The 23,230-nt window shown below is 41.7% G+C and overlaps 1 protein-coding gene across 1 annotated transcript; it reads left to right on the top strand.

The window, feature by feature from the left end:
* The first annotated feature begins 6,356 nt into the window (after positions 1-6,356).
* On the top strand, positions 6,357-13,073 carry LOC115730649 (phragmoplastin DRP1E). The gene is made up of 15 exons (XM_030661263.2): positions 6,357-6,699; positions 7,106-7,169; positions 7,272-7,379; positions 8,312-8,413; positions 8,996-9,046; positions 9,129-9,190; positions 9,709-9,799; positions 9,889-9,953; positions 10,172-10,366; positions 10,446-10,565; positions 10,645-10,715; positions 11,279-11,504; positions 11,584-11,634; positions 11,722-12,090; positions 12,677-13,073. The coding sequence occupies exons 1-15, from the start codon at positions 6,559-6,561 to the stop codon at positions 12,803-12,805; spliced, it is 1,845 nt and encodes a 614-aa protein (XP_030517123.1). The 5' UTR covers positions 6,357-6,558; the 3' UTR covers positions 12,806-13,073.
* Positions 13,074-23,230: the final 10,157 nt, after the last annotated feature.

Below are 23,230 nucleotides of genomic sequence, written 5' to 3'. Positions count from 1 at the left end.
AAATGCAGATTTGGGGGTTAAGAGTTTAGAATAGTGAAGCTCATATTGAAATTTATGATGAAGTTGGACGCGATATTTAAGACCGACGATATCCAATTATTTTTTTTTATGTATAGACTTAGTTATTAAAAATTGTTCCCAACACGAAATTGGTTCACATTGAAGGCATTTTAAATAACCTTCACCTGCTTCTCCACGTGTTCACCCATGCTGCTACTCGCCCTCCTCCTCTTCTTTCTTGTTTGCCACCTCTCCCCCTACAACCTCCCCTAAATTCAACGGACTGCTCTCATCATCTCTTCTTCTTCTCGGTCCCTTCTCCCCTTCATTTTCTTTGGGCGGTAACACCCACCGAACGACACCCTCTATTTTCCCGAGCTGTGGTCGACGACGCCTCAGCACGACAATGGTTCCTCGAGCTGCTTTTTCCTCAGCTCAGTTCTCATCATCGCCCAGCTCTCTTTCACTCTCTACCCGATGGTGTTTCTCGCTCGTGGCATCAAGGAGGAAGGTGAAGCTCGGCACGGCAATGGGTCCTGTTCCTTGAGTTGTTCTTCGTATGAAATCGAGGCAAGTGATTTCTAACCCATTTACTAGCTCCTTTAATATGGATCTTGCCGGTGAGCGGGGCGGCTGAGAGTTGTCAGATTTGGCTGTTGTTAGTGTGTAACGGAGAGAAGAGTGGTAAGATGATTTGGTGCATGACGAATAGGGACGATGGGTGTTGCGATACTGTGCGTCGTCCGCGAGGGGACCGAGGCGCCTGAGGGTGGTGCGGCTCGGGTTCCTCTGTCCGGTATGGAGAGTCACCATTTTTATTCACTTGACACTAACTGGAGGCATGGGACAGACCGGGAGTTGAACATCGCCTTGGGTCCTCACGAATTTAGGGGTGCCGACTTGCGTTAGTGCATGCGTCCCTTGTTCGCTAAGTCTGACTCCACCATCTCGAGATATTGGCAAGCGACATGGATTTGTATTGGATGCAGATATATTTATGGAGTGGAATTAGAGGTAATGTCAGCCGTGGGGTTGAGGAGAATTGTGCTCGATCTTTGCTGTGGGATTTAAATTGAGGGATGAGAATCTGTATGTGTGGAATTGAAGGGCCGCGGTTACAGGACAAGGAAAGGGTGAGTGGGGGTTGGATGCTTCGAAGTTTAATTGTACTGAGAGGGAATGTCCAATAGAGAGATTGTAGGAAGGCATGGATCCGGCCAAAGAGGTGTTTTGGTTCTAGTGCTTGAGTGAAGCTCAGTAGGGAGGAGTGGGCAGAATTAAGGTTGGTTAGATTTTTTATCTAAGAATTGGATGTTTAACTACAATCTGGCCTATAGCCTATGCACTTTAGCTTTTAGCTTTCCCTCATAGTGATAGTAGGTCGAGTCTATACCCATTGGCGTAGGTATATATATATTGCATTGCCTTTTGCTGAAAGTATGGTTGTTGTGGGTCATGGTTTGACATATTATAACACATGCATTGGCATCATTCATGGGTATAGTCTTGCATATCATGAACAAGAACCGAGTAAGGTTCGTGGAAATGAACTTCGTGCTCGTATGACACTACCCCATGGAGTTTATGGGAAGACCCAGTTGTGTGGCTGGGTGGCCTTGCTGTGTGATTGGGTCGGTCTCAGAAGCGATGCGAGACGCATTGCAATTGCATGGCTATCACTGTCAAGGCATAATAGTGCCGACCGATATGCATCTCATATATGCACTCATGATCATGAGTTGTGGCATAGCATTTTGATATCGATTCCTACTTGGAATATGTTTTATCGAGTCGACGCAAGGTACGAGTAGCGCTATAACTCAATGCCTCCTTGAATTACCGATGCATGACTTATCATTAGGGGAAATTAGTCGGTGGTTTAGAATTCATCTTGCTGAGTTTATCTCATTCCTTAGTTGTTAACCATTTTCGGGTAAACGAACAATTAGTGAAGTTGAAGCCACGATTGGCTATGTGGTGAAGGAATTGGCTCTAATTTTTGACAAGTTGACTTCAGAGTTGGGGTTAAGCTCGAGCTACTATAGGCAATACTGGAGGAGGATGATTGGGGAAACAGGTTGTTACATGAGAGGCCGACGAGGGGTGAGCTAGTCGGGGACAATAGAGGGTTGAGGTCGTAGTAGAGGTCGAGGGAGGAATGATGGTGTTGAGCGTTAGGATAGGCGGAGGAGCCGCATGTATGGGTTTGGGCGGAAAATGAAGGAAGAGAAGGGAGGGGGTTCCACGAATGAAGAGGAGGCTTTATATAGAGGATGAAGGGCAATGACGGTTTAGGGGAGGGTCTAAAGGTGGTCTAAGGGCTTCGCAATTCAAATTGCAAACCAACTTTACTATAAGCAAATTTTGTACTCTAATGTTCCACCAAATAAAACACGAGCCGTCCAATTTTTTCATGCCCAAAATATTAAGCTCTAAAATTCTATTGCTCATCAAATGATATCCCCCAATGTCACTTTCGTTACTAAACTACCCGTAATTTGAATTTGACAAAAAATTTGGCTGACACACCACCTCCCGCTGCCACCCACCGTGTTACGCCCCGCACCCATTAGGCACGTCAACATCCCTTCTTAGTTGTTAAATTGTGACGTCTTAGGACATGTCACCGACACATTTAAAATTTTATCTTTTAATTAAACGCATGTGGAACGTGCTACTTCCCCAAACAACATTTAAACGACGGTAAGAATAGCACAGTAGGTAGTCAAATCAATCAACATCATCAAAATAACACTTTTATTTATTTATCTCGTTAACCTCGAGAAATACATATATACAAGCCCTACCTCAAGGCCACTTCCTACAACCATAAAAAAAAAACTAGGTTTAGATTAGGGTTAGCACTACTCCATGCTAACTCAAAAAGGGATCCACGTCCATTTCCAGCTTTCCATAGTTAAGGAATTGAAAAAATGGTTAATAACAATGGGTGGGATATAAAATCTCCGTGAGTCAACGCCTAAGTTTGAGTAGAGGCATTGATTCGCTTAGAGCGGCCTAAGCATACATGTCAATGTCGATAATAGATTAATAGCGTGTGACTCTCACAACCCTATAGTTACCACATGATTAGGCACAACTCAATAGTTAACCATCAATCACATGTCGGCGTATCCCGCCTTAACTCATATATTATACAGATTACTCAACCTGACATTCAACCACTTACAAATCAAGGCTTACAACCGGAACACTAATAACAACTTTCATGCCAAATATGCAATAAATAAATTGCATGTGATCAAACTTGCGGTAAATAAATTGCACGTGATCACCTACACACAATTCAATCACCATCCTTGAAAGTTGCCAATCAATTTAGTACATAAGCCAATTTATATGGCTATTCCCAATATCGACATCACAATTTAAGCATAGAACAATAAGAAATAAGTATTAAATCTACACAATACTATTAGTGAAAGTAATAAATCGATAGATTATCGTCAAACCTTGATAGCTTATCACTCAAATCCCGATAGCTTATCGTTTAAACTTCGATAGACTTATTGCCCAAACGTCGATAGCTTATTGCCCAAACCTCGATAGTTTATCATAAAATAACGATAGCTTATCGTCCAAACCTCGATAGTTTATCGATCAAGGTAAACTAACCCAACCATGGTTAACAAAAGTAACTATGGTTAATATAAAGTAACTACAGTTAACTAAAAGTAACTATGGTTACTTTGACTAACTAGGGTTAACTAACCCAACCGTGGTCGATTAACTTAATCCAACCATCATTAACTAAACTAACCTACAATTAACATAAACTAATCTATCCCTAAACGTAATTAACGACCTAATTAGAGATTAGATATTAACTCACAAATAACAATCGATGACGACGAACAATCGGCGGCGACGACTCGAGCGTGACAACGACGATCCTTGGCGACTCTTGGCCTCTTGGCTCGGCACGACGGTCGGAAGCTTAGGCTTAGTGGTGTTGCATGGCTTGGAGATGACAACCCACGGTAGCGCAACAATGAATGACGAACGGAAGAGCTTGAATCGACGCCGAACAAATCGGGTCTCCACCAACCAGCCTCTATTCTGCTCAAACCCACAAAAATTCCAAGGTTTCTTTGAGAATGACCCCTAGATCCGAGTAGCCCTCGATCTTACGGTTGCATCTAGGAGAATACGGAGCTCAATTCACCCTCCATACGAGCTCAAACGAGTGAGTTCTTCTTAGGCGCGTGCGAAAACCCGAGAAAGAGAGGGAGCTCACGATGGGGAGGTTTTGGCCGAAAATTGCAAGAGAGAGAGGTATATTATCTCATTTTTGGCTTCTTTGAGCAAGCCTAGCTCAAGATAAGAAACCCTCCATCAAGACCATGCAACAAAAGTCTTCTCTCATGATGGTTTCTTGGCTTTTCTTCATAAAGCAATAAGGGTATTTTAGTCATTTCACAAACAAGGGTAAGTTAGTCATTTGACACAAATGATTGAGGGTACTTTGGTAATTTAGCATCAAGGGTAATATGGTAATTTTGCAAAGGAGTAGAATAGTCATTTCTAGGCAAAATGGCAAAATAATAAATTTATCTTTAAGGGCAAAATGGTAAATTCACTTCTAAGGTTCGGCTAGGATTAGGCTTAGGTACGAATTGTCTCGGAGCTTCGATTCAATGACTCAATTATCCCAACTTGATTTTCCTTCATCCTCGAAAATCCAATATTATCAATCAAACCGAAATTTATGGTTAAAATCCATCAAATTTATTTATCTTACAAACGTTAAATTTTTGAGATGTCACACATTGCTTACCGTCGGCTATCCTCGCCCATCGCCGCACCGCTAGTCATCGCCACCCATTGCCGCCCATCACCCATTGCCCCCAAGCCTCGACCACCGCTCACCGGCACCCACCGCTAACCTTTGTTGCCCACTAGCACCCTCTGCTGGCCGTCGCAACCAGTGCATGCCGCCACAAGCACCACTACCATCAAAGTAAAAAAAATAATATTTTTTATTTTTAAATAGTAAATGATATTTTCTAATAATGAAAATTATTTTTTTAACAAAATTTTAAAAAATTAAAAATCAAGTAAAAATTTTTTGTAGAAGATTTTGTATTAATAATATTTCGGAAAAGTAGAAATTTTCAATCGTTATCAAATGAATTTATATTCCCGGAACATAAATTTTATGTTATTATCAAAAGCATTTTGTTCTAAAAAACTCATCCAAAAACTAGAAATAATTTTTTTTCTAGCCAAAAATTGATTCCAGAAATAGAATAGTTATCATACGCGCCTTAATTTTCTGGGACGCAGGTGGGACATAAACTATATGAGTAATTTAGTATTTTAAACCAAATGAGGAAATAACCGTTTCATCATGAATTGCTTTGGAATAAAATTACCATTCTTGCGAACTTAACATGCAATTGGAGTTGCCATCGACATTATAAAGAGAACTTAAAAACGTTACAACATTCAAGCACAAACAACCTCCAAGATAAATTCCGAGCATGTTTGCTTGGGCTTAAAAAGAGCGAAAAATATTTTTTTTGACAAGTAAATGTCATGTTATTATTCGAATTTTTGGAAAATCATGAAAAAAAAAAATGCATGCGACTCTACGTGTTGCTCGAATTCCAAGAAATCCAAAACACGTAAGCCATTTTATCTAAATTAAGGAAAAATTCAAGGTCGGGCCAAATAGGTCCGCTATACGTTTGCCGATCAAGAGTTTGATTATAATCGTGATAAGTCGTCTCGAAAATGTACGAATAAAGATCTGACTAGTGCAGGCACGGGACAACAAGACGCTGTGTTTAGGGACAAGATTGGCAAGGAAAAAGAATTAGCATAATTCTAGAAAGTGTCCAAACTAAATTGTAATTAAGCTATATATATTTATTCTCCTAGGTTTCCTTCGGTCGGAAGGACCTGGAAACGACGACCGCCGCCCAACTTTGACGGCTTCAGCTCCAGAATTTTAATCTCAAATTTTTTTTTTTTTTTTGGTTTTATGCAAATTTTTTCATTTACTAATTTTGCAGCAGAGATCCGTTAGAGGCAAATAGTCGCACGTCAGCGCGTAAATACGCAAAAAAAAAAAAAAAAAAATAATTAAAAGAAGCAGCTGGTTCTGGTTATGGAAACCGTGGACCCCACACGACCGATCACGGAATTCAAAAATTCAAAAAGTTTCAAAACGCGGATGAGAATTCCTCTCCCCGTGCGGACGACCGCACTCGATCGCTCCTCCAACCGATGCGCATCTGGCGCATTATATCACCCGGCACCGGCCGTGACGTTTCCCCAAAAGAACAGCCAACCCCAGCCCGAGAAAAATTCTCCCACGCGAACGCCGTCTCTCTCTCTCTCTCTCCTCTCTCTCTCTCTCTCGCTCTGTCTTCGCGTTCTTCTCAAGTCCAAGCTCTTCGGACACCGATCGACGCGCTCGGTCTCTCTGTCTCTCTCTGTCCCTCTCTCTCTCTGGCCTCCGCGAGCTTAGAGTTTGGTTTCTGAAGTAGTGGCAGTAGTAGTTCGGGTTAAGCTCGGTTGAAGGTGCGAACGATGGCGACGATGGAGAGCTTGATCGGGTTGGTGAATCGGATCCAGAGAGCTTGCACGGCTCTCGGAGACTACGGAGGCGGGGACAACGCTTTCTCTTCTCTCTGGGAAGCGCTTCCCACTGTTGCCGTCGTTGGTGGACAGGTCTCTCTCTCTCTCTCTCTCTCTCTCTCTAGATTTCCTTCACTCTTGTCTCCAAGGCGGCATGGGGAAATTGATTATCGAGTTTCTGGCGGGCGATATTTGGGAGGAATGTCTTTTTCTTGGTTGCTTTTTGTCTTATAAGAGACAAGACGGTGGTTAATCTCGCGAGCCTCTTGTGAAACGAAACGGAAACCCTTCTTTTAAGGGAGGAGAGAGAAAGTGATCAAGAAAGCGGGAAATTGGCAGGGTTCCCAAGTGTAAATTAGTAAAACACGATGGATCTGTAAGCTTAGATGCTAAGGGTTAATGCCGAGGCGGAATGTCTCTCTTAGTGGATGAGTTAAGTCGTGAAGGTTGGACTCAGGGGGATTGTCTGACCGGTTGTTCAATTACGTTCTGAGTGCAGAGTTCAGGGAAATCTTCAGTGCTTGAGAGCATCGTGGGCAGAGACTTTCTACCTCGAGGATCTGGTTCGTGCTCGGAACATTTGGCTCATCGATTCAAACATTTGATACAACTAAGCAGAGTGTCTTGTTGGATTGTTTGCTGAGGTTTTCTTTTGATAATGGCAGGTATTGTGACAAGGCGGCCTTTGGTGTTACAGCTTCATATGACAGAACAAGGATCACAAGATTATGCAGAGTTCCTTCACCTGCCCAAAAGGAAATTTTCTGATTTCGGTATAACTGTTTTCCTTCTGATTCAATTTGATTAATGTACTTACTTGTTGCGCTTTTGTTCCCGAGGTACTGAATGAAATTTTGCCTTCTGTTCAGCAAAGTTGCACTGCATTAATGGATAAAGTGTCCCCAATGTGCAACATGTCAGGAATAACTATCAAATCATTGAGCACGAAGTTTCTCTCACTAATAAAGTGACTAATAATGACTTGACATAACTTTTGAGTTCCGGCTTATAACCTCTCAGAGCATGTCTATGATGCACTGCTTTATCTTAGTTGTCCCTTCTTCCTCTTTTCTGCCTCCACGAAGTCATCTCATAGCTTGTCTTACCGTTGGAGCTACAATCTGTTTCTGACGTCACGTAGAAGTGACACTAAGCCAAAATGAGAGAAGACCGGAGGAGTCCGCGTCTCTAGTTTCTAATCTGTTGCAGGTTTTGGTGCTCTCCGGCAATTATTGAAACTGATGGCTGCTGGTTCCATTGACAGTCCTCCAATCTGTTTAATGTAGCTCAGGATTATTTCTGATTATTTCATGTGTGGCACCTTTTGGACAATAGCATGGGACAGTGACCCCCCTTAAAATTGGTCTTTACTTTCCAGAACTGATTGCTTTCTTATGTGGAACTTAAGTGAATGTAGCTGAGCTATGCCACTTCTGTTTTCTAATAGTTATCTGCATGGATTGATTTGTAACTTGTCTTGCGTCTGCTTGAAATTTTAAAATGTTTTAGGTGACATTGTTCAGACTATTCTATATTTCTTGTGCTCTATTTAGAATAAACTCATTAGGACGGCCCTTTTTTTCTGTGCACATTACTATTCTCAGTGTCAACTTCCAGTTTTTGCCCATCCATTGATAAAATCATGACTGTGCTCCCTGTTGCTCTATTTCTTATCCTGACACCATAATTGCCCTTGTAATTTCAGCGCTTGTCCGGAAAGAAATTCAGGATGAAACTGACAGAGTAACTGGGAGGACAAAGCAGATATCTCCTGTTCCAATTCATCTTAGTATATACTCTCCAAACGGTATGTTTGAGCATGTGTTCTTGCTAGTCCCAATAGATACTTTGATGTTTTTGTTCATTATTCTGCACTCGTAGAATTTCGCAGCGCTAGGTCCTATTAGTTTTTATTTTTGGGTATGACAGGTCCTATTAGTTGTTGTAAGAGAAAACATGGGTTTTTTTTTTTTTTTGTGGTTTCTTTAGCTTTACGTTTTGTTGCCTTGAAATGATTTACAGAATTTTATTCTGTTGATTCATTTCTTTTGTTGTTTCTTCCTCCTATAATTTATTTCTTGCTATCTAACTATGTAATACAAAACGCTATGTTGACTGCCGATGTACATGTCTTTGTTAGGATTGAATGTTTTCGTTGTCCCAAAATGCAGGTTTTGGCTTTTCTATAAGACTGATTTGCATATAATTGATCTGTCAAAATGTAGGTTTTAGGTTTTTCCATTTTTGTACGTAAAACTGACTGATTCACATTTATTTTTAACCTTAGACATGTATTGGTAAATCTGATTTCTTAGCTTTGGCATCTCATTCCATAATTGCACTTTATTTTATCTGCTCCTCTTGAACTTTTTGTTTGTCTTTTCTGCAGTTGTCAACTTAACCCTGGTTGATTTGCCTGGTTTAACGAAGGTTGCTGTGGGTATGTTTCTTGTTTAGTTTAACTTAGCATTACACTTTTACCCAATATGTTTTCCTTGTACTGAGAGATTTTTCCTCTTCAGAGGGACAGCCTGAAACTATTGTTGAAGACATTGAAAACATGGTTCGAGCATATGTTGAAAAGGTAATGAGATGTTGCCCATTTTCTAGATACACTTGTTTACTTTGAAGTCTTCAAATGGCCAGGCCATATTATATTGTTCTATGCAATGTATATGGCTGTTTCATGAGGCATAACTTCTGATCAAGTTGAAGGAAAATATCAGCCGTCTCTGTTTTTCTTTCCAGTGCTTGCATGTTGTCAGGCTTATAGCTAATGTTGAATGAACCCGCAAAAGGATGTGATAATTTTGGTGAAGCAGTTTTGGTTTGCCTTATATCTTGTTCAGGAGTTAGAATCTAAGAGTTGCAGGCTTCTTTGCTTAAGGTTATGTTATTACTGGTTATGTATTTACAAGTTTTTGTGAAACAGCTTGGTCAGAGTGATGATTAGTAGGTAGTTGTAGTTCATTTTGTTGAAATCTTTGGATGGTTGTTGACTATTTTCATATTAAAGGCATGTTTTTGGGCATCGAAAATAGCTGAGACTGAGATGATCGTAATTCTGTGCTTCTGCACTAATTAGACTTGCGTTTTTTGTAGCCTAATTGTGTCATACTAGCTATATCTCCAGCAAATCAGGATATCGCAACTTCAGATGCGATCAAACTTGCCAGAGAGGTGGATCCTACAGGTTGGTCTGCTTGTCTGATGACAATTACTAAACTTCTTTTTTCAGATGTGGATGTCATTAGTCATAATTCACAAGGATGTCTTCATCAGGTGAAAGGACATTTGGAGTGTTGACTAAGCTGGATTTGATGGACAAAGGAACTAATGCTCTGGATGTACGCTCTCTCTCTCTCTCTCTCTCTCTCTCTCTCTCTCTCTCTCTCTCTCTCTCCGTGTGCATGCACATGCTTATCTCTGCCCCTGGGTATCTGTATGCGTGATTGTGCCTGTCTTTTGAGATATTCTGTATGCTATTTCTTTTGCTACATTTAACCTTTTTTGGGGATAAAGATCACCACCCTCACTTTTTCCTATGTGCATTTTTCACACTCAGGTTCTCGAAGGAAGATCTTACCGGCTGCAGCTTCCTTGGGTTGGTATTGTGAATCGATCACAAGCTGATATCAATAAAAATGTGGATATGATTATTGCAAGGCGCAAGGAGCGTGAATATTTTGCAACGAGTCCTGATTATGGACACTTGGCCAGTAAAATGGGTTCAGAGTATCTGGCAAAGCTCTTGTCAAAGGTTTGACAAATATTTACATCATCATGAGAGTTCTATTACTTTGGAAGGATTTATTTCTAACAAAGTGATCTTGGTTCAGCACCTGGAGTCTGTAATTAGGGCACGCATTCCAAGTATTACATCCTTGATTAATAAGAGCATTGATGAACTTGAATCAGAAATGGATCATCTTGGCAGGCCCATTGCAGTTGATGCCGGGGTGAGTATTGTGTAAATGTGCAATTATTGATGGAATTGGTGCTCCTTTTGCTGTGGTTAACTGAACTCTGTTTCTGTAGGCTCAATTATACACTATCTTGGAGCTTTGTCGTGCATTTGATAGGATCTTTAAAGAGCATCTGGATGGAGGGTAAATAAATACCTTCACTTTTATCTCTTGCCCCTTCCAGATTGATGGCATTTGGTGGTTGGATAACTTTTTCTGCTTTTTTGTTATACTTTATGATTGTTTGTGTAATTTCTATGGAAAAAAAAAACTTGTATTACTGTCCGAACTTTTCTCCATCCAAATTATTATTGGTTTGTTGGTTGTACCCTGTCCATCAATTTGTAGGCAACTGTTTTGTGGATAATATACAATTGGAGTATGGTCAGGGGGTGATAGTTTGAAAGAAAAATTATGGGTCCTCAACATTCTTGATCTGGTCAGCTTTACGTAATACATGTTCCCATCACCTTCAACTGTGATCTTTTGTAGTAACATGGAACACGGGTGTATTCTTAACTTTTTACCTGTTAGCTGAAATTGTTTTGGTGACAAAAACTTGAAATTACTTATTTCTTCTATGAGAGAAAGCTTCTAAATGCTGATCAATAAAATGTTCCTTGATATATTTCAGTTATATGTAGCTTATATTCATTCCGTCTCTCTACTGTGTATTTCCTAAGTCGGTTGTTTGCTGTCCTTTTCAGGCGACCAGGAGGTGATCGTGTTTATGGAGTTTTTGATAACCAGCTTCCTGCTGCTTTGAGAAAGCTTCCATTTGATCGGCATCTCTCTGTTCATAATGTTAAGAAGGTTGTCTCAGAGGCTGATGGTTACCAACCTCATCTGATTGCTCCAGAGCAGGGTTACCGGCGGTTAATTGAGGGGTCTCTGAACTACTTTAGAGGCCCTGCTGAAGCCTCGGTGGATGCTGTAAGTGGTTTTTTTGTGTGTAGAATCTAATGATGTCTCTAATTCTTCGGACTTCGAAAATTTATGTGTTACATCACAGGTGCATTTTGTCTTAAAAGAACTCGTGAGGAAGTCAATAGGTGAAACAAAGGTAATTTGGAGATTTGAAGTGGTGGCCCTAGTTATATTCACATCCCACACTTTGCATTAAGTTGAATTGTGGTCACCGATGAAACAGGAGCTTAGGCGCTTCCCAACTCTGCAAGCTGAAATTGCTGCTGCAGCTGGTGAAGCTTTAGAAAGGTTCCGGGAGGAGAGCAAGAAGACAGTGGTACGCTTAGTGGATATGGAGTCTTCATACTTGACAGTGGAATTCTTTCGTAGACTTCCTCAGGAATTGGAGAAAGGTGGAAATCCTGCTACCTCGACGGTGGACCGATACACAGAAGGGCACTTCAGGAGGATAGCTTCCAATGTGTCTTCCTATGTTGGCATGGTGTCTGAGACCCTTAAGAACACAATTCCCAAGGCTGTAGTGTATTGTCAAGTGAGAGAGGCCAAGCAGTCTTTGCTAAATCACTTCTACGTACAAATAGGAAAGAAAGAGGTTCGTTCTCTCTCACTCTGTCTCTGTCTCTGTCTCTGTCTCTGTCTCTGTCTCTGTCTCTGTCTCTCTCTCTCTCCCCACACGCGCACACACTGAGAACAGGACATAGAATGAGGAGTTATCCAGAGGGCAGAGAGGACTGATGAATTTTAATTACTTGGACTGAGTCAAAATGGTGCGGTCTAACAGTGTCCCCTTCCCAAAATCCAGAAGGCAGAGGGTGAAAAAAGTAGATACGCAATTTCTTCAGGAGCTGGAGCATCTGCACCATTGTTAAAAGCATGTCAACCTAGGTGGACTAATGAAAGTGTGCTAGTTTTTCATGGGTCTCACTCTTTAGGGTGATGTGCTACCTTGCTGTCGTAGGGAAGGGGCTGTCATCATCCCATTCACTTCTTACAAGTGATGGGCTGGTGTAACATGAAGTGCAATGACGGTCAATTTGGAAATACTTGTCTAGGCTGAATGTAATATCTTTTCTAGTCAAAGTTCTCCGTACTCGGGAGAGGGAAAGCCTTTAGCGTACACATATTTCTTCAAGCATTCGGCTGCTTTTTAATGGTTATGGTTTTCATTCCTTCCACAGGGTAAACAGTTGGGGCTAATGTTGGATGAAGACCCGGCATTAATGGAGAGGAGGCAACAATGTGCCAAGAGACTTGAACTATACAAGGCAGCACGGGATGAGATTGATTCCGTTTCATGGGCTCGATGAAGTTAATTCCATGTACTAAAATTTTCTGTATGATAGCATTCGTAGACTCGGGTGATTTGTTGACTGATGAAGCCTTACTCATTTTTTCAATCACATGTCTTATAGATAGATACAGATGTCTGTATTGTTTTTCGAAGGATGCCCAGCATATCCGTCCGTGCACATGATTTTCTCCCAGTATCTGCGCAGTTTATTCATTAGATTGTACATAAACTTCATCTGTCTCTGTATGGATTGAAGATTCGTAGCCTGATCGGGTGCCTAGCTATTTTCCCCCCTCAATTGGTGACAACTTTTGTGGGTGCAGTGTCCTCTCCGGTGGATGAACTGTCGTATCTCGACGAGGTACTAAGGATGGGTCTAACATTTCGGGTCTCGGAACCCACCGAGACCAACAATTTCTTCGCCTCTCTTCTTTCATAAATCGATTTGAGCGTGCTTTTAAAATTTTGACCATCGCATATTCAAACCGACTCACAAAATACGAATTAAAGAGTGGATCTTGACCGGCTTTGCCACCTTTGGCTAGTAATGGGTTGAAATTGGAACATTCTAGGTCCGCTGATAAATCAATTTCAGCTTGCTACGAACATTTTGGGGAGCCGATATTTCACCTAGCCAAATGAATATGAGTTGTCCTCGTCATAAATGCATTCGGCCACCGCTAGCTTGCAATGGCTACACCCATTTGGTCACCTCCAGCTAGTAAAGGGCTGGAAATTGTTCTATTTCACACCAAGCAAGGCTTATATTTAAGTGGCAATCTACTTTTGCTTTGCGACCAACCTGCTTTTGAAATTCTAGCTCTTCATATTCAATTCGCCGGGCTAAATATGAGTTAAAAACTGGATCCTCAATCGAATTTGCCACCTCTACCGATTAATGGGTTGAAAATGGATCAAAGCTACTGAGACCAAATTGGGTTCGGCTCAATTTATATAGATTAAGTTGGGTTTTAAAGATTTAGTGTGCCGATGTTCTTCCTGAAGAAAACAAGAAATTGAGTTGCTGAAGCATATTTTTCATTGATACACTATACAGTATAAATAGGAGTATTGTCACCTATAACTATGGTGGAAATAAAAGATAATGATATGATTTTACACAATAACAAATTAGAAAAAGATAACAACTTGATCTACATGATAAATAAATAGCAAATTAAAAAAAGATCCCCAAATGTTCAACTCACGGATAGTCCGCTTGATGTTCTATCTTCATGATTTGTAAAAAATTCTACATTGTGACCATTATGATTTTTTGCCTTTTGATTTATTACTTCAATACTCCCCTTCAAACCGGGTAATAGGGAGGACCGGAGACCGAGTTTGGTTCGTAAACTGAAAAACCTCTCTTGAGTCAATGGTTTGGTGAAAATATGAGGAATCCGCAAGGAAGAGGGAACATACCGAGTTTCAACAGAACCAAGAGCAACCTTTTCCCGAGCAAAATGGTAATCGGTCTCAATATACTTTGTCTGAGCATGAAAGACTAGATTAGTTGTGAGATGAAATACGGTCCGAGCCGAGAAAAGTACAATAACCGGTGGTAGAACGTCGGGTGAATTTGCACCCAGCCTAGTCTACATCGGAAAATCCAAATAAATGGAGAGAACAACGAGATAAAATGCGAAGTCCGAGGTGTAAAGTACCGCGTATATATTGCAAGATACGTTTTACCATATGATAGTGAGCAATAGTTGGAACATGCATATGTTGGCATACCATGTTGACCTCAAGTGAGAGATTCGGACGGGTGAGAGTAAGATATTGAATAGTGCCGACAATGCTTCGAAAATGGGATGGATCAGCATAGGGCTTATTGTTGAAATATAATGCGTGGAAACTAACTCGGATCTTGCAAATAAATCAATGCGAAAAGCCCAGAGCAATAACGATGAACAATAAATGACATCGGAGATTACGTGGTTCGGTCCGAATATCGGTACCTACATTCACGGGAGAGCTAGCAAGAACAATCCACTATAATCGGAGAATTGGAATTACAATCACTCAATACGCTCGTGTTTCCCGCACCTAAATTATATCCAAACCCTAAATGTTCATAAATAAACAACTTAATTAGATGTACGAAAAAAAACTCACGAACACAAAATCTGATTGTGTGTGAAGCTCTACGTGCGGCCGATCAAAGTTGCCGATTAACCCCGAGAGCTCTCTGTGCGGCTGTTCCTTTTCTTCTTTTTCTCGTGCGGCGTGACTCTTTTTCGCAGAAAAAGAACTTCTTCGTTACAGATTCTGTAAGGATTCAAGGAAAGAAAAAGAAAACCAACTCCACCTTTTGTTTGTCTTTTTCTCTAATGGGCCCCACAAGATAATTATATAAAATAAAGTGTGTGGCCTCTTTCCCTTTTTTTTCTTTCACTCGGCTGAACAAGCCCCCCTCACACAGTAAAAGAGAAATCTAAAAAGTCAACTCAACTTGGCCAAATCTTCAATATATCAAGATTTCCTATCTTCGTAACAAACTGATTTATATCCGCAAACAATTTAAACTCGAGAGAATTGTTAATTTAAACTCGAGACATAAATTAACAATTCTCCACCTTGGCTCGATGTTTAAAAGCCAAGTCAATAATGCTCATCATTCATGTTGCTCTCCCAACGCCTCCACGAGCGCTCACTCTCTGCAAACGCCAATAGTACTCAAGCAAAGCTTGAGCTTCGCCAAAGGAACAGGCTTAGTCATCATGTCCGCGGGGTTCTCCGATATCGCTATCTTTTTCACAATAACTTTACCCTTCGCTAAGACATCTCGGATGAAGTGGTACTTGATATTGATATGCTTCTTCCGCTCATGATAAACTGGATTATATGCCAGATAAATCGCACCTTGGTTATCACAGTGTATATCAACACTTTTCTGTTCTAACCCAAAAGTCCATGAGCAAACCTTGCAGCCATATCGCCGCTTTCGCTACAAAGGTTAGTGCCATGCACTCCGCCTCGGTCGATGACAAAGCCACGTGGTCCTATAAGGACGCCTTCCAACTAAGCGCACCACCTGCAAGCGTAAATACGTACCCGGCTAAAGACCCGCACTCATCCAAGTCACCTACATGATCATAATCCACAAAACCAGTAGTCTCACTGCCATCACTGTCCCTCTAGTATATTATACCAACGTCTATTGTCCCCTTCAAATATCCGAGGATCCATTTCACGCCTTTCCAATGAGTTTTACCCGGACGCTTTATATGACGACTAACTACACCGACAGCTTGTGAAATATCGGGCCTAGTGCATACCATAGCATATATAATACTACCCACGGCACTAGAATAAGGAACGCGAGACATATGCTCCTCCTCCTCCTCGGTCCGCGGCGATAACTTAACCGAAAGTTTAAAATGCTTTGCTAATAGAGTACTCATAGACTTCACTGATTGCATATTAAAACGTGCGACAATTTTCTCAATTTATTTCTTTTGAGATAGAAGTAATAATCCTGCATTCCTGTTACGTAAAATCTCCATATCCAAAATTTTCTTTGCAGCACCTAAATCTTTCATCTCAAACTCAGCACTCAACCGCCTTTTCAAGACATCAATATCGGACATATTTTTCGCTGCTATCAACATATCATCAACATATAACAGCAAATATATCAAAGACCTGTCCTCTAATCTCCTAAAATAAACACAGTTATCCATCTGACTCTTTGAATAGTTTTGACTAGCCATGAAAGCATCAAAACGCTTATACTATTGCCTAAGAGATTGTTTCAGTCCATATAATGATTTCTTTAACAAGCAAACATGGTCTTCCTTACCCGGAATAGCAAATCCCTCCGGCTGCCTCATGTAAATCTGCTCCTCCAACTTACCGTGAAGAAACATTGTTTTCACATCAAGTCGCTCCAACTCGAGATCCCGTGCAGCAACTAAGGCAAGTAAAACACGAATAGAAGTATGTCTTACCATATGAGAAAACACCTCATTGTAATCAATGCCCTCCCACTGGGTATACCCCTTTGCAACAAGTTTCGCTTTATACCTTGCTGCCTTGACACCGGGAATGCCCTCTTTCTATTTGTAGACCCATTTACTTCCGAGAATCTTCTAGCTCTTGGGTTCTTTAACTAACTCCCATGTCCGATTTCGATGGAGTGATTCCATCTCTTCACTCATAGCTCCTAGCCACTGCGGCGTCTCAGAACTAGCCATCGCCTGAGAATAAGACGAAGGCTCATCCGTCTCCACCTCGTCACCTACGGTCAAAGCATATGCAATATCTATATAACTATAACATACCGGTGGTTTAATTTGTCTTCTTTGTCTGTACGTGGCTATACTATGCTGCGGCTGTATTGGTTGTTCATTATCACCGCCTTCAGGAACTGCGGCCTCATCTGTAGTCTCAACATCTGTTACCTTTGAGGTCTCCGGAGTCTCCACCTGAAGCTCCACCTTACTACTAACACCATGATCCGTCTGCTCTGCTGGTTGTGTCTCGGAACTCCTTGTCGAAGCATTACGGTCTCATCGAAGATCACATCTCTGCTGATTAGAAAACTGGGTGATCTGGGATCGGTGCACCACAACCGGTAGCCTTTCACCCCATGTGCATAACCCAGAAATATGTACTTCTTCGACCTCGGCTCAAGCTTACCATCACTCGCATGAGCATACGCAGGACATCCGAATATTCGTAATCCGGAATAATCAACAGGTTTCCCCGACCATACTTCCTCTAGAGTCTTCCACTCTATAGCAAATGATGGAGATCGATTAATCGGGTAACGTGCCATGTTCACTGTTTCGGCCCAAAATTCCTTGCCTATTCTAGTATGCGAAAGCATGCTCCGAGCCCGCTCAAGTAAAGTTCTATTCTTCCGTTCTGCCACGCCATTCATTTGTGGTGTCCCGGGTCTTGTGCGGTGTCTCACAATCCCTTCTCTCTCGCAGAACTCGATAAAATCTTTACTACGGAACTCCATGCCGTTATCGGTTCTCAAGCACTTGATCCGTTTATCCGATCGCTTCTCAATCAATGCCTTAAATTTCTTGAACCTATCAAACACATCAGATTTGTGCTTCAGAAAGTATACCCATACCTTCCTGGAATAGTTGTCGATAAATGTCGGTATATAACGGTCACCTCCTTTCGAAGGAATAGGAGATGGGCCCTAGACATCTGAATGAATATATTCTACCGGTTGCTTGGTCGAATGAATACCCGTAGCAAACTTAATCCTACGCTGCTTCCCAAAGATGCAATGCTCACATAAGTCTAACTTACTTGTCTTCCGACCCTTTAACAACCCTCTATCGACAAAGATCGTCATACCTGCCTCACTCATGTGTCCTAGACGCATATACCATAAACGAGTTAAATCAGAATCCGACTCACCCGATGAGACTGCAGCGGCTCCTTTCACGGTCTCTCCCAGTAGATGATAGAGAGAACTCACTTTCTTCCCTTTCATCACTGTCATAGCACCTCGAGAGATCTTTAGCACTCCACCCGCAACGGTGTACTTACACCCGATATCATCAAGTGTCCCTAGAGAAATAAGGTTCTTCTTAAGCTCCGGTACATGCCTCACGTCGGTTAATGTGCGCACCACGCCATCGTGCATCCGAATTCGAACTGTCCCTATCCCCACACCCTTACAGTGTGTGTTATTCCCCAACGTAACTCTACCACCATCTGCAGTTTGATAAGTAGTAAACCGGTTCCTATAAGGCGTCATATGATAAGAACACCCCGAATCTAGCACCCATTCATCTCCTAACGAACCTACGGTCACACACAAAACAGCCTCTGCATCACTAGTGCTCTCTTCAGCAACGTTTGCCACACTGGTTGTGGCTTTCTGCTTATCACCTCTATTTCTCAACTTAGGACAATCTCTCCCGATGTGCCCTTCCTCGTGACACTCAAAACACTTCACGCGTCCCTTGGACTTTCTATGGCGTGACTTAGATCTACTTTTACCTATACTGCTACTGGACCCTCGTTGTTGCTCTCTACCCCGAATCACTAGTCCTCGCGCTACATCCTGCGCTAGACTATCATCTCGCAACTTTCTTTGCCACTCTTTAGAAAATAAGGCGGACTTTACCTCTTCCGAGGTAATCGTAGTACGCCCCTGCAATGATGAATCAGCAAAGTGCTCCCATAACTCTGGTAGGGAAGCCAACAACATCATGCCCCGCTATTCATCATGAAGTGTCTTACCGACAATCTTTAAATCCATCATGAGTTTATTAAATTCATCTAGGTGGGTTCCGATAGACGTATCTTCAATATATCCGAACCGGAACATCCTCTTTAAAACCGTGAGAACTGTGTGTCCAAAACCGTGAGAACCGTGTCCATTGCCATATAAACAAGCAAGACGCGTTTTCTTGGCATTGTATGGGCGACGTTCGGAGGAACAAAACCGTGAGGACTGTGTGTCGAAAGCGGACAATATCTTGCAGAGTGGCGCAACGGAACCGCGTAGGGCCCAGGCCGTTACACTTATCACCATTTTTGAGTGGTGGCTGCTTGATAGCTATCGGACTAGCAATCGGTTTACATTGCGCCATCGATGTCCGATTCAAAAGATCCAAGGCATATTTTTGTTGTGAGAGAGAGAGTCCATCGATGGATCGATTGACCTCAATGCCCAAAAAACATGGAAGAGCCCCAAGGTATTTCATGGAAAATACTTGTAACGCCCCTGACCCGACCCCGATGATATCCAACGAAGGAACTCATGCCTAATGGGGCCAGAGAAGGTCTCGGCGGTGAAGCCTAGGCATCGGCGGTGAGGTCTTGTGACGTCCCAAGCGCGTCAACCTCAAATCGTCCCACCAATTGTTTATTGCACACAAGTGATTCATGATTTACTTTCGACTTAATCCATTACACTCACAACATCGGATGAGAAGCACACTATTTTGCAACATAACTTCTATATCGTTTACATTACTTTGCTAATATATGCATCTATGTACATCATGTCCAACTATTATATGGGTGAGGGCACGTCTAGCTCCTCTAGTGGCGTGTGTACTCCAAAAGCTCGCCTTTTTTTTTCTTTTCTTTTTTTTTATGTCTATCTCATCCAAAAGTGGCATTCCCTCCAAACTTCCTCAAGTACTTTTATGCCATCCACCTTCATTGAAGCCCGGCGGGCCATCAAATTCCCTTAATGGTCCTATGAGCTCACTTCCATTAAGCCGCTACCACGCCACAAATCAGTGAGGGACCCAATAACCGACTCTCTCCTCCACAAATACGGTAGTAAGGTAGCGATGATATGTAGTTCCTTCCTCGACATCTACAATATCGATATGTGTAATTTCAATGGACATGACTAGAACAAAACGAGTCGAAGGATTAATCGGTATACCTACAAATCTGAAAGGTAAATGGGTGAGAACAACTTCTGAGTAAGTGAAAATCTAAATTCACAATAGGAGGCTAGCTGAAATCAAACCCACAAATCAAGCAAGGAATAGTAAACATGGGTCATTTGGAACCACACCATATATTTAGCCATATAGTTCTTTTGAAGGTAAGCATGCAACTTTCCATCACTCATGTACGTCCCATGCTTCTCATGAGCCCACCCATCCTTTTCCCGAACGAGGTATCTTGGCGTGCACTTTGAATATACCAAGGTATCCCGTAGGGCAATTCGAACATGACTCGATTATGTACTTACGTCGTTCGAATCGATTTGTCCCATACCAAATCTCATAGTCAAGATGCACACAATCGTCCATGGACGAGGCATATCATATCATGTCATATCATATCATTGGTTTAAGGTTCTAAAGGTGTCTCCCACGAGACTCCCGTCATCATGTAGCACTTAGTCCTTGACCATCGTATGAAAAGAGCATGCAAACCAAAATTCATTCATGCAAGATACATAAGTCGACATAGCTTTCACCCTAGCATGAGTTTAGATTAGAAATTCACTAACATATCTTGTTGGCAAGAACTTATTAATGAGATGGTGGTCGATGACGATAGGCAATGGCCAAACTACACCTCCAAATGGCATCATCGTAAATTCATAATGACCATAACAAGTTCGGAAGGCTGTCTTCGGGAATATCCTCCTATCTAATTCTTAACTGATGGTACCCATACCTTAAATCAAACTTAGAAAATACCGAGGCCCCTTGAAGTTGATCAAACAAATCATCAATTCTTCGTAGGGGGTACTTATTTTTAATGGTCACTTAAACCGGTAATCGATGTAAAGGCCTAACAATCCATCATTCTTTTTGACAAATAGTACCAGTGCACCCCATGGCAGTACTAGGCCGAATGAAGCCTTTATCAAGTAATTCTTGTAATTGTACCTTTTAACTCCTTTAATTCCGATGAAGCCATTTTATATGGAGCTTTAGAAATTGGTTTCGTACTCGAAGTTAACTCCATAGTAAACTCCATCTCTCTCTCTCTCCGAAGGCAAACCCGGTAAGTCCTTTGGAAATACATTCGGAAAGTCTCGTACTACACAAATATCCTCCAATTTAGGCTCTTATCTCGATGTATCCTTTACCGTCGCTAAATACCCTTGGCACCCATCATTAAGGAGTTCAATTGCTCCTATTGCTAAAATTATGAGTGCTGTACATCCACATTAATTTTCGACAAACTCACAACTCGAGCATTACGGAGGATTAAAGTAGACTATCTTCCGATAGCAATCTACTTTGGCTCATTGTTGTTGAAGCCAATCCATCCCAACTATGACATCAAAGTTATACATAGCTAAAACGATTAGGTCTATCCTTCCTTCTTGACCGCCTATACAAATCGTATATTCCTCGCACACTAAAGTAGTCATAATTTCTTTCTTTAGTGGCGTGGAAACTTTTACCACTACTTCGAACGGTCTAGCTTCTATCCCCGACTAAATTCATAAATTTCTTAGATATAAAAGAATGGGTAGCATCGGTATCAAATAGGGCATGCGCAGCACAATCATTAATAAAGACCGTATCCGTTACCACGGTCTTAGACTTCTCTGCATCTTCTTGCGTAACATCGTAAATCTATCCTTGAGCTGGTGGTCATTGCGAGTTTCCTTGCGGTGCAGCTTGTTGCGGCCATTGTCTTGCTTGCGGTTGCTGCATCTGCTGCTATTGTAAACAATCTCTCATTAATTGTCCTTGTTGTCCACATCGAAAACAGGCCTCGGTACGCATTCTATAAGGCGCATTACCGTGTTGCCTTCCACAATAGCGACAAATCTCGCTTACAGCACCGTTCGATCCTTTCCTCTTTTTATTTGGAATTAGGGGTTGCTTTCCCCAATATCTCTTGTCGCGGCCCACCATTCGTGGGAGGACTTGTTCAAGATTTACAATAGGGGTCACGTGCTCCATCATATACTTTTATATCATCCGAGCTCGAGCATATAGTTTGTTATAATCCCGAAGATTTAATGGCACAACCTGGTCCCTAATGCTAGGATACAGTCCTTCCCGGACCCGCTTAGTCTTAGCTACCAATTCCTCCACCGGTCTCGGAGCATACTAATTTAGCCTCGTACTAATCTCCCGTCATATCATTTTGCTGCAACCGCATAAATTCCATCATTTTCTTATTGCGGACGCTTTTCGAAAAATATTTTTCATAGAAAGTTTTAACAAAGGCACCCTAGGTAATATCGGTGCTTATCGAAAAGACTGTTCATTTAGTAGCTTTCCACCAATAATTTGCATTACCCTGTAACTAACACTCTGCCAGTGCTACTCCATCAACTTTCGAACACTCCAAAAATGAAAATATCTTTTCTAGTTCCTCTATCCACAATTCCGCCTCATTAGGATTTCCAGTACCAGCAAATTTTGAGGGTTTCAACTTTAAGAATTGTTCAATCAAACCCCACGGATGACGTCTACCCCGACTATTTTCAGTTCCTAATATTGAGGCATTTCCGGAGGTGTTTGCCGCCAGTTGTTGAACCTATTATTGGGCTTGTTGCCCTATGAGGTTACCAATTTGGGTTAAGACTTGTAGAATACCGTTCAATCGAGGATCCTATCTTGGTGGCCTTCTATGAGACCTCATCTTCTTATATTATTAGGAAACTAACAAGGGAAAGGATATATACAACCATCATTAGAGCAAACAACCATCCAAATCAACATAGACAAGAATGAAAATCTTCAATCACATGCATGTGATGTTTCCTATTTGCTAATTCCATACTCCCGCGCACCTTATCACTCCAGGTATAACTCTGCTCCGATACCAAATCGGTTGTAACGCCCCTGACCCGACCCCAGTGATATCTAACGAAGTAACTCACCCATAATGGGGCCAAAGCGGGTCTCGGCCGTGAAGCCTAGGCATCGACGGGTGAGGCCTTGTGATGTCCTAGGCGTTTCAACCTCAAATCGTCCCACCAATTGTTTATTGCACACAAGTGATTCATGATTTACTT

The sequence above is a fragment of the Rhodamnia argentea genome, chromosome 9, assembly GCF_020921035.1.
Source record: "Rhodamnia argentea isolate NSW1041297 chromosome 9, ASM2092103v1, whole genome shotgun sequence".
NCBI classification, from domain to species: domain Eukaryota; kingdom Viridiplantae; phylum Streptophyta; class Magnoliopsida; order Myrtales; family Myrtaceae; genus Rhodamnia; species Rhodamnia argentea.
This window is presented reverse-complemented; position numbering and strand designations above follow the sequence as displayed.

Coding starts and splice junctions, on each gene's coding strand:
- LOC115730649 (XM_030661263.2), top strand. CDS start 6,559: ATGGCGACGATGGAGAGCTTGATCGGGTTGGTGAATCGGATCCAGAGA. Junction 10,367..10,445: donor TGGCAAAGCTCTTGTCAAAG/GTTTGACAAATA, acceptor ATCTTGGTTCAG/CACCTGGAGTCTGTAATTAG. Junction 11,505..11,583: donor CTGAAGCCTCGGTGGATGCT/GTAAGTGGTTTT, acceptor GTTACATCACAG/GTGCATTTTGTCTTAAAAGA.